We start from the raw sequence: 15,110 nt of genomic DNA, 5'->3' as shown, positions 1-15,110 counted from the left end.
CTGCACAGGGGCTGCAGGCCCCTGCCACAGCCCACAGCTGAGCCAGCAGGGTACTTCAGCCTCAGGCCAACCCCCTGTTCAGCCTCTTGACAGCAGCAAAAACAAGCCATGCACATTCCATGTGCCCCAGGAAACAGCTCTTTTTTTGAAAATCTGGCCTCTTTCCAAGAAAAAGGCTCTCTCTTTAAAAGCTCACTGCAAGCAGTTCCAGCTGTTTTGATTTGTAATATTTACAGTGGAGCCAACACCAGAGCAGCCAGTTAGGAGAGATCATAGAGGAACAGCCCCTGTCAGCCCCCAAGGTTGTCAAAACATGGAAGAGCCAAACCAAGCAGAAGCAGCATGTGAGGTGTGCAGGAACCAGCTGCTCCTGCAGGTGGGCTCAGCTGGGCTTTCACAGGCTGGGCTCAGGGCAGGTTCCTGCCCAGCCTCAGCAACAACGCCCTCAATGACTCAGGAGCAGCACCAGAGTCAGGGGCTGTGTGCAGCTCACTGTGCAGCCCACGAGGGTGCAAACACAAAGAAAAGCTTTTTCTCATGGTGCCCCTAAGTGTGTCTGTATCTGGGTTTACATGTGTTTGTGGCACTTGTATTTAGGTGTGCATGTACACACACAGTAATACATACTTTTCCTTGTATTCTGATAGAAAAGATCTGCATTTGCAGCAGGTAAGAAAGAACCTCACATCAGCAAAGGTGAGCAATGCTCTGAGGTTGCCATGTAGGGTAACTACAATCAGGATACTCACTTTATCTTGAAGCTCCCGTAGGAGAAAGGAGAGGGGCTGTCCATGGAGGCTCCCAGACTGAGTTGTGAGAGGTGTGTTGATATCAGCATGTGCATCCACCCAGATCACCCCCAGGTGTGGGTGCTGCCGTGCATGGCCACTGACAGAACCAAGGGCCAGGCTGGAAGGACAGTAACAAAGTCTTTAGTCACCATTTCTCCTTCAGAACAACTACAAGGACAAAGGGCAGTCTCTGAGCTTCCGTGTTGGTACATTTTCACACATCAGACATCTGTGACAATCAAGGGAGCATCCCATGCAAACTGCATGGCATGCCACCGCTGTGATTCCCGGAGGCCAAGGAACTACAGGGCTACAGTAACAGATGAGCCCCAGCTCTCTGCTGTCACCCTTCCCACACACTCAATCTTCCCCTGCTCTGGGTACAAATGCTCCAGAAAATCTAGCCTTTTTTTATTCTACTCATGACACCTTCCCCCACAACTCCTTCTTACATGCCCTACCATCTTCAGCCAATTCTCAGACCAAAGGTTAGTGAAAAAGAGGAAAAAGATTCATGTTGTAAGATCTATTGCAAAATTGTCTGTGTGTAGGCATTACAAACCTGTCCTAAGACACGATGGGCAAAAGAGACACGTCACTAAACACTGCGCAGTAAAGAAACTGAGCAGTTCCTCTGAAGGAACCTGATGGCACAAACTTTCCCTAAGAGGAGAACCTCAGTTGTGTGTCTACACAACTGATCACAGACCAGTCTGGAGCTAAGCAGTACTGTCTGAGAAGGTCAGGTTCTTGCAGCTGTCCTCTATGTTCCACCATTAAAGCCCATCCCTAAGGTATTGCCAAGAAACGACCCATGAGCTGTTCCCCAAGTCCCCTTGTTTTTTAAATTAAATTCTTGCACTCCAAGTGTTGACCTGCAGCATGAACCACTAATTGTTTTTAGGTCAGCTCACCTGTGATCACCTCCCAGAGTCACACATCTGTGTCCAGCAGCTACTGCTCTGCTCACTGCATCAGCCAGCATCTGGGCGGCCAAGCCCACCGAGCGCGGGTACAACACCAGGTTGTTGTACAGCTCATCGTTGGGAACTTGAGTGAAATTCAAATCTCCAAAGTCGTGCACTTGGCATCCTGGCAACACAGCAACAAAAGGAGAGAGAGACTTATTTAAATGCCTTCCCAGGGAAATGCTCAAAATCAGTTGGGCATGTATGAAAGGAACAGTGGGAAAGGAATGCATCCATTTGGCTATTTGCATGGGATGCAACTGTCACAGCATTACAAATTAGAAAGTTTAAGACAACATTATCAGCTTAAGCTTAAGACAGCTTAAATTTAGCAATGAGCTATGCAAATCATAAAAAGTCACTTAGAAAAAGTTTGGATTTTTAAAAAATTATTTCATGATAAATTCTAACATGAAAAATTATAGTCTGCATTGCCATCTTCCTTCTCATTTAGACTGTACACAGCCTCAAATAAGCTCAACTACTTAAAGATTCCAAGGATTACACATTTCACTAACTATAGCTACAGTTATTTTACATTTTCAAGGTCCCCAAGAATCCTGGCACAAAACTGTCAAGTAACAAATAATATAATTTTCTTACAGTACTTCCAGGCAACTCCATTGGAGAATCCAGTAGAACTTTATTAGGAGAACCTGTCCATTTTCTCAACACAAGATATTCTAGAAGGCATTTTAATTCTGGGACTTTGATCCCCAAACTCTTTGAGATCCTTTCATTGTCAGTTACTGATTTGCTGTTGAACCTGAGAACATTCTGGGTGTAACACTCAGCCTTTCCTCTCAGAGACTCAGTTTGAGACAGGCCTCTCACTGCAGGCTCTGATGAGGGCAGTAAAGGCCCCCAGGTATTTACAGCTACAGGAACAGTGGCTTAATAAGACCACCCTGAATATCAATCAATCATGCCTGTCCCCTTCATTCCTCAGAAACACCAGGCTGTTTGCAGTTCAAAGCATCCAGACCAGAGCTGACATTTGCCTTTAGCCATCCTGTGCTTAATGGGGCAATTTGAAAAATTTAAGGCAAGTCAACATGAAGAAACAGCCTTGGGGCTCTGGGTTCCTGCTTAATTTCCAGTAAGCCATTAGTCAAATGTTTAGGAAGCTGGCTCTGAATTTGCTTGGTGGATATTGCATAAAAGCTTACTTAAGAAATACATGACTTCTTTATATTTTAAAAGGAGTTCTAACTGGTGACATGAATGAAGGACATTTTATTGAGTCACTTATGCAGATGTTGTGCTGGGAAGTGGGCAAGCATACATTTTAGAGCAGGGACAGAGGTGGGCAGATATTGGGATACTTGCAAATGAACAATGTCAGCTGTTCCAGGAAGGACTGCACAGATGTCTCAGCAACTCTGAGATAACACATTCTCTGCAGTGACTTAAAGCAGTAAGCAGGACCAGGACATACCACTGCCAGCTTTTCAGAAGGCAGCACGGGTACCCAACTGCTTTTTTTTCCTCCCACAGACAATACCTAATTAAGCAACAGGATGAAGGCTCTGGAATTTTGAGCCCATTTTGTTCAGATTTGAATGTGCTATCTGATCTCTGACCACTACATTTTCTACCCCCTGTTTATTCTAGTGCTGTGCAGAAGCAGAAAAAAAGTGAGTTCCAAGATGTTCAGAAAATGTTACAAATTGTTTTTTTAATTTGCGTCATCCTGCAAGGCTACTTCTCCCACATGTGCACACTGCCACACGTTTCAGTATTTCAAACTTTGATGAAAGTACTTGAGCATGCCTGGGACACAAGTTTTGGAAGCAAGACTTCAATGGGTATCAAGACCTTTTTGAGGGACTCTTGTACAAGGGAATGCTGCCTTTGATCCAATACCTCTGACGTGCGTGTGAAATAAATCTGCATTTGGGAGCCGTGTGCAGTGAGTTATACATTGCAGGACAACACATTTTACAGTGTGATGGAAGAAATTATACAACTTGGGTTTTGTTCTCTCCTACAGGACATCCAAGCACATGGCAGTATTTTATCCATTAAAGGATGAAAAACAACTTCCTTTAAAGCTATCACAAAGCTCCACCTTCAGACTAGTACAAAACAAAGCTCCAGCTATGCCATCATTCCTTGAAGGAATGAGTTAAAATTCTCCAGGTTGTGCTCAAGGCAGGCCACATGTGGCAGGTTTGAGCAAGTGTGTTTAGAAAAGTAGCAAGTGTTTAGTAGTTTCTGCTTTACCCTGCCCACCTCCAAGATCCCATTGTGGGGCGAAAAGACTTGGTTCAGCTTTTGAATAAAAGATCCCATTTGTTTCTCAGGATCACATCAGGTTTATATAGCTTAACACTTTTGTGTTAATATTTTTGTATTATTGCAGAATTCTGCAATCTTGTCCACTTTTTGAACACATGGTACTCGTAATTCCCTCTAATTGTTTTTATCTGTTAAAGATGATAGATGTCTTCAGTTTTTGTTACCATCTTCTAAAGTTCAGTTAGGGTTCATGAACCTTGAAGCAGTTGGTTTTCTCAGCTTTGTGCATCCCTTGTCTCTAGGCCCACTGCACTTATGTGCTTGCAGAGGACAGCTCAGGTTTCCCAAGGTGATAAGGAATGTTTTCAGCCAGCTATCTGATTCATCTCAGAAGTACATGCTAATCCAATACTTAAGCATTAATATCTTCTCTTACTGTTACTTCTTTTAACGGTGCCTAGTGTTTGGAAAACTGGGATTTAATGACCTTAGGGCAAAGGGAAAGCTTAGTGAATAGACAGTGCACAGAGAATGAAATTCACAGTACTTAGATATGCCATGTACCCCAAAGTGTGGGAAGTCCATGTGTACACACAGTTTTTCAAATGACCAGATACTAGAGATTAAATCAACATGCACATTTGTCTTAAAGATACTGACAAAAGAAAAACAGTTCAATAAATCAGTAACTACTTCAATAATTTGACATAGCTTCTATTTAGAATCTCAGCTATTAGTCTAAAACTTAAAGATCTGAATTGTTTTCCATTTCATCTGCCTGCTTGCACATAGATTTATTTCTTAAATCAAAGCTCCCTCGACTACATTATTTGTGCACAGAAATTGCTCAATGGATAGACATGCTGTACTGCTGTGCAGTTTGGGGGATTTTGCTGTTATTTGGCCATTAGTGAAAGATTTTTCAATCTACCTCGCCAAGCAATATCCATTTACCTTCTTTGGTAGCTGGGACACTCTTTGTTTTATACAGATACTAATATTTAAAAACAAAACAGCTTTTTAAATCAGCACCAAAAGTTAACATGAAGAATATATGGAGCATTTTAAAAGGCAGTAGATTCAGGCTCTGAAAGGCAGAAAACGCTATGGGCAGACAGGAAAGCCAGCTTCCTTACTCTCATTAGAAAGCACAGCACCCACACCATTTGTCACTGAAGCAGGTCAGGTCTAGCCAGGATTAAAGTTCTTTTAAATGGAAACACACCATAAGTACCATACAGTACTTAAGGAGGAAGCAGCACAAACATTTTGCTAGTAATGAAAGAACATAAAACTAAATGTGATCAAAAGTCTTTCAAGCCCTACCAGAAATTACTTTCAAATGAAAAATACGTCTGATTCATTAGTCAATTATCAACAGTGCAGGAAATTTATAGCTACCAAATACACATAAGTCAGCTCCACCAACCCCCTGGTTCTAGCAGAGATCCCTTTTTGAAACGAGGTAAACAAAAAAGCAGGTCTGAGTAATCTATTTGTGTTACAGAAGCTTGAAAGAGATACAAGGGAGATAGAGGTGTCAATGTGAGCAGGAGCACAGTGCAGTTACATAACCCACACTGCACACGCACAGCAGCCTGCCACAAGGCACAACCAGCTCAGGAGTGCAATCCTCAGGGCTTCAGTGTCATCAGGGGTGCTGGGGACACATTTCAGCCAAAAAATTCATACATTAGCTTGAAATAGTTTGCACACTAGGTCATTCCCAGGTTAATTTCTTTTGACCAGAACAGGTTAGGGAAAGATCACACAGGCATTCAACCTGCAGTAAGCTGTCATTTATCCAGCCTGCACAGCCAGAACCTTACTTGTATCAGGTAGAACAAATCTTCATTATTCCTACTTAGGAGCCTTGGACTTTAAATAAAAATTTAAAAAAAAAGGAAAAAAAATCACACACATTAAAAAAAACTCACCAAAAACAAAACAAACCCCAAAACATCAACCAACCAAAAAGAAAAAAAAAAAAAACAAAAAAAAAACAAACAAAAACCATCAAACAAAGAAACCCCAACAAATTGAGTGTATACCTGAAAAAACTTCCTTGCAGGCCTTTTCAAATAAGCTGTTGATGTATCAGTCATGCTCAACTCAGTTATTTTGCCATTAGTGAATGATTTGATAATCTTTCACTGGGGACATAACACATCTTTCAGCAAGCTGTATGACACGTCTGAAGTTCACTTCCTATTATAAGCAAAATACACACAGTAGCCAGCAGTTACTGCACTAATTTCCCTGCACAGATGTAGAGAATTGTCCTCTGTAAAAACAGGCAGCTCATGTCAGGTGGCATTTCATTGGAAAACATCTGGGCAGCAGCACAGAAAGCCTCCCCCCATCCTCCTCTGCCAGGAAATGGCACCAGCAACACAAGCAGCAAACTGGCCAGTAGGAGATTGAGCTCTGCAGAGCCAGGCTGTTTGCTGACAGTGCCCCATGGCACATTCACATAAATGTAACAGCTCAGCAGATGGGAACTGGAACAAAAGCACGAGGAACATGGGATAGGACTGATCTCCCAACACTGCTGGTTTACACTGGGCATTTGTGAACTGGACTTAAAAAAAACCCCAAAACCTAAATTAGTGGGAAAAGTAAATCCTCTCCTGGATGAACTACTGTCAAAGGAATCTGGAAACCCCACAGTTACTGGACCTTCTTTCATACTATGTTATATACAAAGTTGCTCACACGCAAGCATTGCTCCTGCAAATTGTTTTCTCAGCTATAGCACCATTTACTAAACCACCACAAACACATAAAGGCCTTTTAGGATGCAATGACTGTTATGAACAATGGTTACAGGCAAACTTAACATTTTACTTCACATGAATGAAACCAGGTTACTATTCTTCTTTTCAGTATAAATACATTGGCTTACGGTGGGGACTTTGTAATCCTTTCTCAGAGACACTGTCAAAATGTGTCTCACAACAGCAAACAAATTATTCAATTCATTATGACCAATGCATTCTGAAGCTTTTCTTAAAGGCAGTTTTAACCCTCCAGAATTATCCAGGGCGTGTGTGCATTACAACTACACAAAGTGCATGCTTTCATTTTACATGATCAGGAAATTAGGCTAGCAAGGTTCCTACTGCAAGTGACAGACTTCTGCAGCCTCATTTAGTCATAACCTGCTCGCTAGGAACTTCATCACACAGCATCTACTTCTCTTTAAACTGAACAGGTATCTGCTAGAAGAGGTATAGGTATATATACCAGGTTATATATAGGTATATATATAGGTTGGATACACAGTTGATGGCCCAACAGATACCTCTCAGCTCTAAAATTTCACTTCCTAAAAGGCAAGTTCTTGTATGAGCAATTCCCATCCTTTTATCCTTGAAATTCTGAAAGGTCTGGTTTAAGACAAAGTTTCTGTAGCTGTAAATATTAAAAAAGATTCATCTCCTACAAAAGCTACAAGCAAACCCATTCCAACTGCTGCCCCAAGTCTGTAGTCAAGATGTCCCTTGCATAAAGGGAGCCAAAAATTATTTTTCCAGCCCCAAATCAAGCGGCCACCTCATTTCCCTTTGAAAATGGCTTATAATGTTAATCTCTGATGAAATCCAGTGCAGTTGACCTTGAAAGGTCTTCAAAAACGTCACTCTGAGGTGTTGGGAAACATTTGCACTGTGGCTTGCATCAGAGAGAAGGGCGCAGCTCTTGCGTGTGCCACAGCACCACCAAACCCTGCACGAGTTCCAATTCCCTTCAAATGAGCTTAACCCAGGCACAGCTCCCGACAACACCCCCACAATGGGGCCTACAGCCAGGAGGATCACGCTGCCAAAAGAGCTTTCCTCAACAATAAGCACCTTGTGCTTTAGATGTTTACAAAAGCAAACAGTTATATTACATTCCTTAACCCAGGCAGGTAACACTTGAGAGGAAGGGAGAGTAAAATATATTAGAGATTACTGAAATCCTCTTCTTCCCTCTTAACCAGCTGGGAGAAACTAACATCTCATCACTTCTTCATATACAAATGAAATCTGGTGGGTTGTTGGTCTGTGGGTTTTTGGGGTTTTTTTGGGTTTTTTTTTTTTTTTTTTTGTATTTAACTTCAGTGCTTCATTCCCTGCTTTTCAGCAGGTGGTGTTATAATAGAAATTTCCACCTTTCATCCAAAACCAGTCCTCCATACCATATTCACATAAGCATACACCTGCCATAGGTCTCTTGGTCTTGTGAGTCCACAACAAGAGACGTGATTAAAATTTCAAATGAGAAAGCAGTAATAGATCATGTGTACTGTAAAGCAGATCAAAATCCAACTCATTATCTAATTTTCCCTCTGTCACCTCCCTTTGTGCATCCCTCCTAATAACTCCACTCCTCCAACAGAATTAATAGTAAAAAAAATTAAACCAGAATGTAATCTAAATGTACTTCAATCCAAAGAGAATTATATAGGTGCAGAAATTCAGCCAAATCATGTATTAAAACTAATTTTATAATATGAATGTATCTAGGATAAAGGGAAACACTATAAATTAAAAAAAAATATAAAACCCCCAAGAGCTCTGTTCATTGGTCCTTCACCCTAGTCTCCCTTTATTTAAAGATCAGGAAGAAATAATTCAGGTTTTTCTGATCTTCACCAGCCTAGCTTTATTTTTAAAGGTATTTAAACTAAGCTGACACACAGAACAGTTACAGTTAAAGCACCAAGTGACATTTACCCCAAATTCACAAAGATTCTTTTAAAGCCAATTCCATAGAGTGCAACCTCGAGTATGCACCAGCCAAATGGGAGACAAAAACAAACATCCAACTGATGGATGGCTGACACAAAGCTCTTCATTCCAAAGCAGACTGTGTGCTCCATCAGCATGGGGAAGGCAATATCAGAACCAACTGACTGCAAGGACTGCTCTATTTTCAGCGTTGGCATTTTTCTCCTGGCTCCCAAGGCCACCTGTACTCATGCAAATATGGAAGGTACAGCACTCAAAAGGATGAACTGCAGCTGCTGAGCAGAGCTGAGCACAGCTGAGCCTCCCCTGCTCAAGGCAGGACAGACAACGAGCTCTGCTGGGAAGATGCAACCTAAAAGCTGCCTTAGTGGAGGCCTCCCCAGAGCAGCTCTCCCCCAAAAGCCCAGCAGGTTTTTCCTCCTGCCTGCCAGCTCACCAGAGGCAGGTCTGGCTGCCTTCCCCCACAGAGTGGGGCAGCACCTGCCCTTGATGCATCCTGACAAGCAGCATCATTTCAAAGACTCGCTGCAAACGCAAGGTACAATCAGCCCCTTTGGCTGTGCTTTGATTTTTGACAAACCACTGGTCTTTGCAGGTAACCAACCATGGCTAATCCACATTTGAGAGATAAACAAGAATAGCAGAGTCCCATGGATCTTTATCTCTGTATAAATAAAAAGAGGTAATTAAGTCTGGTTCCAGAAATAAGTTGCAGTACTACATAAGTATGTTGTACTGATATTATTAAACAGAACTGTTTGGGCATGCTTGTGTCTAAGGGAAAGGAAGGAGGAGAGGACTGCCATTTACCCATTTAGTTTCAGGGGAAAAGGAGGGGGAGAGGGTGTTCCTGGATTAAAGAAATGCATTCCTATTTCTGCTTTGTAGGGAAGAAGCTGTTAGTCTGACGTCTTTATGTTATACCCAAACTGATTTTTGGTCCTGAGGATGTTCCTAGCACATGCATACTTAGCTTTGACAGTACTAGCACCAGATGTGATCAGAAATAAAAACAGGTGAACAGTAGCATTTCTTACCTCAACAATGCAGAGATTTAACTAAATTACATGCTGCTTAAATGCCAGCAGTTATTTAGAATTTTGCCTGTCTCCCACTTCATCAACAGCAGAAAACAAAAAAAGCCAGATCTTTATGTTATCCGTACAACAAATTTAGTGTTTATTGGAATTCTAGAGATTAGAGATATTTGACTGGCTGTACTAATGTCTTTACAAGTTTAAACTACTGAGTTGTGAAAAGATGAAAAGAAACAAGTGAGGTAAAAGCTAGTGCAAAACAAAGCTAGAATCCAAGAATCCATTCCTGACAGATCTTGTTTCTAACATGTAAATCCAATTTCAGTCCAAATACAGGGCAAGCAGAATGGTACAGTTTGTCAAATTCTTCAGGGATACAGGCAACTTTTTAAACACATTTACTGGATGGACTGATGAACATTATGTTCCCAACAATGCAGCTACAGCTCTTGCCAGTCCAAATCTGCTGAATCCCAGCACCTATACTTATTTATGCATAATTGGAGTACAACTAGAAAACTGTTTATCTTCCTTCTAAACTCTTTACTGAAGATGATTTAGGTGGACAAAAAAAAAAAAAAAAAAAAAAAAGATATGTAGAAGCAGCTGCCTCATGATTTATTAAGAGTGCTACTAACCACATGAGCTGTCTTGGTGAAGGAGCAAAGTTGAATTGCTATTTCTGGCAGCAGATGTCAACAGGAGTCCAATGGTTTTGGGCAAAGCAGTAGTGTAACTCCAGAGACATGGGGATTAACAGCTCCACTCCTCTTTTAGAGGAGGTTACTCCTTTATGAGTCACTACACTGACATCATGAAGCCTACAACTGAAGAATGGTGATATGATGCTCATTCTCTCTGACACATGCAGTTCCCCTCTGTGTAAGCCACATGTCTCTGCAGTTCACCAACTTATCAAGCCAGCAACTCAGATCCAAACTTTGCTAATCAATCCTACACTAACCCAAATCCAAGCCTAAGGTCAGCAACCCAGCTGCATGCAGTTCTAAATAAAGACCAAAAAATTTTAATTCAGCAATCAACAACAGTCAACACACAAGAATGAATACTTGGGAAGAAATCTTACACTAAAGTTGTTCCCCTGCCAGCAGCAGCACAGATGCTCTAAGTCACCTCACAGGCTACAGTAAGAAACAGTAGCGTTCTATTAAGAATAAAACTGAGTAAGGCCTTTCTCTCGTCAAGTAAAAGGATTAGGCAAATCTCTGGATTGAAGTTTGATGAGATTCTCTGCCTAATCTGCAGCAAACAGGAGAGGCCCAAGAAATTCTCACTTTAAAAAACTTCATAGCTTGCACCTTCAGCAGCTTATGTATCTGCCACCTATGTCCCCCACTCCTAGCCAAAAAAAGTCCAAAATCCACCACATACTGCACCCATTTCTGTTTGCTGTTGGAGCAATACACAGACCTACATGCTTTACACCCTTTTCTCTCCCAGGCCAAGGAGCTGGGGGCCTCTGTTTTCACATGGCACTTTTACTTCTTTGGCAACATGTCCTTTAAGCTGATAATATTTTAGTTTCCCTTAGGAGAGGAAGCAAAGCCAAAAGACAAACATCTCCAAGGTGAATAAAAATCCCCACAGGCAGAGTAAATTACACTTTAATTTACTCCTGCTAGACTTGCACACCCACTGCTTTTGGCTTGGGACTCCTGCTACAGTAACTCTGAGTATCCCTTGAGCTAGCACCAACAGGTAACTGCGATCTCTCTGCTCCTGACAAGGGGAAAAAAGCCAAATTGGTGGCTCAGATTCATCTCTGACACTGGTACAGACTAGCAACAACATCTGCCTCTGTGCTCCCTCCTCGGATTTCAGCCTAAGCATAAACAAGCAGTTCACAGGCAGCCAAGAAGTTACTGTACCATGTAAGTATGGTCACAGAATTTGTCAAGGGAGGGATTTCCCCCAAAAAACAGAAATTGGAATAGCAGCTCAGAACACTGCAATAGGACTATGAAAGAACAGAAATTAGGATAGGGTCAAAGGAACAACAAAATTCCACCACCACCACACCCCACAAATACACTAAACAGTGAAAGGAAAGTGGAAAACAATGGAAAAAATGGAAACAAAAGTTTAGGATTCTCACTCTTTCTGATGTGGCTGGAGCACTATCAACAGAAGTCACTAAATAAGGCAGAAAAACATGTGAAGAGCCATGTGGCTGCTTCTTATTCAAAGCAACAAACATAGTATATGAATCTTACTACCCAAATGCTGCCTTTTGGAGAACCCTCCAGAGCACCTTCATTTTATACAGGTTGAGTTGAACTTGAATTACAAATGGAAAATGAATAAATCAAAACTTAAAATAAACAAACTTTAACATTTCCGGCAAAGAGAAGAGTCTGATCACCAGAAATCTCTTCCACATGAAAGACAGTGAGGGCAATTTTCAGTTACTGTTAATGCAGAGGAACACTGCTTCTTTCCCCCATCTGTGCTTCTTTAGGTGGCCCAGAATCTAGCCTCACTCTTGTACTGGGAAGCATCATTCCACATTTCATACTTGGTTTCAAACTGGTAATGACAAGGAAAATCAAGCTCATAGCATTTTTTCATATCCAAGCAGGCAATGGGGGCACGTAACAAACACTTTCTATATGCACTCACATACACAGACCCTGTGGTCACAAATGCTTCAGAACTATCCAGTACAGATGAAGAAGCCCTGTGTCTTAGACAAATGATATTTATTTTTAAAGGAGAAGCCTGGTCTGCTGCAATACAGTTTGCCTGTTTCTGGAAAACAATCAAGAATCCCTCAAAATCATTAACTCTTATAATAAAACAGAAAAATTGACTGTCCAAATTAATAATTAGAATCATACCATGGCTCCATTCATACTGTGGTCTTCTTAAAAGTATGAGCAGAAAATTCAGAGTGTTAGAAAGACAGAGAAAGCAGCTAAAGTTTTACTGCCAGTTCAGCATACCACAGGACTCCAAATAATGGCACTATTACAGCAGCACTGCAGCCAAAGCTATCCTGACATCCCAGAGAAGAAAAACAAGCAGCCCACATATAAAAACAATAATTTGTTAAGTTTCCATGAACAACAAACGTGTACAGTACAAAAGGCTACATGGCAGCATCCTCCTCCATCCAGCACCCTCCCCTGAAGCAGATTGTCCTTGCACTGCAAATCACTGCTCTGGGCATGCTGGTGACTGTCATCGTTGTAGGATGGGCCCTCACAGCAGAACCTGTTCTCAAAAGGGCTGCAGAGATTTAGGCAGCAATAAAAAACACCACCTTAAAAAACAAACCAACCCCACCCCAGTGGAAGAACACACCAGCAATAGGAAACTGCAACTGCAGAAGGAAGAACCTCTAAAAACTGTAAGGGAACAGCAAGAAGGCATCTCCATGTGCATAACTGATTGATGAGTAAACAACCCATAAGAAAAGCAGTGAAAGTATTTGTTTAAATTAGTTTACCTGGCTTCATTTCTACCCCCACAACATTTTGATTCTGGAATCCAGAAAGGGCTCGAATTTCCCTTTCCACCTTCTTCAAGCTCCTATTGAAGTGAGCTTGTGTCAGGCAAACGAGAGGGCTTCCTCTTCTAGTTTTAAATTTTGTTGGGTTTTGTGGGTTTGGAGTTTTCATCAAAGAATTCTTACAAAGCGGAAACATTAGCGCTGAACCACTTGAAAGAGAACTCCAAGCCTTACAGTATAAAATTCTGTCACCGATACAAAATAATCTGCTGCCTACAGGCTTATTTAGAAGAGCATCCTCCTTTCAAGCCTAGCAATTTGCAAATTTCAAACAAACTTTAGGCTCAGTAACTATTCCAGTACAAAGCTCTTTTAGATGCCCTCTGGCACATTTGCTGAGGTTATAGCGCTTGCTCACTAGAATTTGTGATTCAATACAATTAAGTATTGCCAACGACAGCAAGTATCTGTACTTTGCTCAAAACAAGTGAGAAGAAGAGTATCTATTCATTTGGCAGCCAACTGGGACTTTTCAGCTTGTGAATCATAAGATATGCAGGATATGCCTACAGCGCTGCACAGAACAATTGTTTCTGTTTTGAAGAGTTCTTAAATTCAGAATAAAATTGCTAGAGGGTTACTAGGCAATTATCTCTCTGTGCATCTAATCCCCACTGACACTAACCACCCAGGGAGCAGATATTGGTTCTTTCTGTGGTCCATCCCTGCAATCCATCCTCATCACACTATTTTCAGTAACACTCTTTAGATTAAAGGTTCTCCAAGCCACAGTTAAGCTTTACAAGTTTCTATCCTTTGTGTCCTGTTTCCAGTAACTGTGGTACAGCTTTCTGCAGGTCTCAGCTTGCAGAAGTAATAGATGTGAGAAGCTGAATCACAATTAAGTGCATGGATTTGCTTGCACAAAAAGACCAGAAACAGCCAGTTCACAGGGTGGTATTTGCAAGCGTTTTCAAAGACTTCACACAAGACCTCATACATAAAACTGAGGACTTCTCCAGAAAATTCTGAATTTCATCACCTAGAAGCATACGAATCTTTTAGGAACAACCTGGTAACAAACACAGAAGGGAATAAAGAAGAAAAGGCAAAGCGCACAGCGTGTGATATGCCGAGGATCACAGTTACTTGTCGGGATGCCGTAGGCGCACACAGCGCTGCAAAGAGCCTCTCGCTTCCCCGGCTCAGCACGGGAGCAGCCCACGCTCCGTGTGCCGGTGCGGCGCTCGCTGAGCGTCCCGCTGTGGCGGGCAGCCGGGACCTCCGGCCGCTCTTTGTTCCGGGACCCCCGCAGGGCCCCGTGCGGCTCCTCCCGTGCGGAATGCGGCGAGCCTGTCCCCGCCGGCCCCTCCGCACGGCTGCGGGCATCGCCGGTGCGCTCCGCGAGTGCGGGAGGCAGGAGCCGTCCGCCCCCGCCGCAGGGAGCGGCTGAGTCACGCTGCCCCAAGAGGCGAGGGGGCGATGCGGGCAGCCCCGCGGCCCCGCCGCCACCCCCGCCCGCCGCGCAGTGCTCACCGAGCCCGGCCAGCCGCTCCACCAGCCCCGCGGCGCGGAGGGTAGCGGGGCCGTGGTCCACTCCTCCCCGTTTCTGCGAGACAAAGAGAAGGGAACGCGTCAGACAGCGCTGCCGGCAGCCAGGTGCGCAAGCCCCGCCGGGGAGCGGGAGCGGGGCGACCGCGGCAGCCGGCGCCCCCCGCGATGCCCACCTGGCCCCTGGAGAGCGGGGCTCCCACCAGCGCCACGGAGTGCGCCCGGCGGCGCGGCGGGGGCGCGGTGAGGGGCCGGGTGAGGGGCCGGGTGAGGGGCCGGGCGCGGAGCAGGCGGGCGAGGGGCTCGCGCAGGGCCAT

At 43.3% G+C, this 15,110-nt stretch overlaps 1 protein-coding gene across 1 annotated transcript in view; it reads right to left on the bottom strand.

The window, feature by feature from the left end:
* Window positions 1-15,110, bottom strand: part of ARG2 (arginase 2) — a 20,559-nt gene extending 5,449 nt beyond the window's left edge. The window contains exons 1-4 of the mRNA XM_063159296.1: window positions 14,970-15,110; window positions 14,779-14,851; window positions 1,706-1,883; window positions 750-909 (exon numbers count right to left, since the gene is read on the bottom strand). Of these exons, the coding sequence (XP_063015366.1) occupies window positions 750-909; window positions 1,706-1,883; window positions 14,779-14,851; window positions 14,970-15,110 (552 nt within the window). The remainder of the gene's footprint in view (window positions 1-749; window positions 910-1,705; window positions 1,884-14,778; window positions 14,852-14,969) is intronic.

This window comes from Melospiza melodia, chromosome 6 (assembly GCF_035770615.1).
Source record: "Melospiza melodia melodia isolate bMelMel2 chromosome 6, bMelMel2.pri, whole genome shotgun sequence".
Lineage (NCBI taxonomy): Eukaryota > Metazoa > Chordata > Aves > Passeriformes > Passerellidae > Melospiza > Melospiza melodia.
This window is presented reverse-complemented; position numbering and strand designations above follow the sequence as displayed.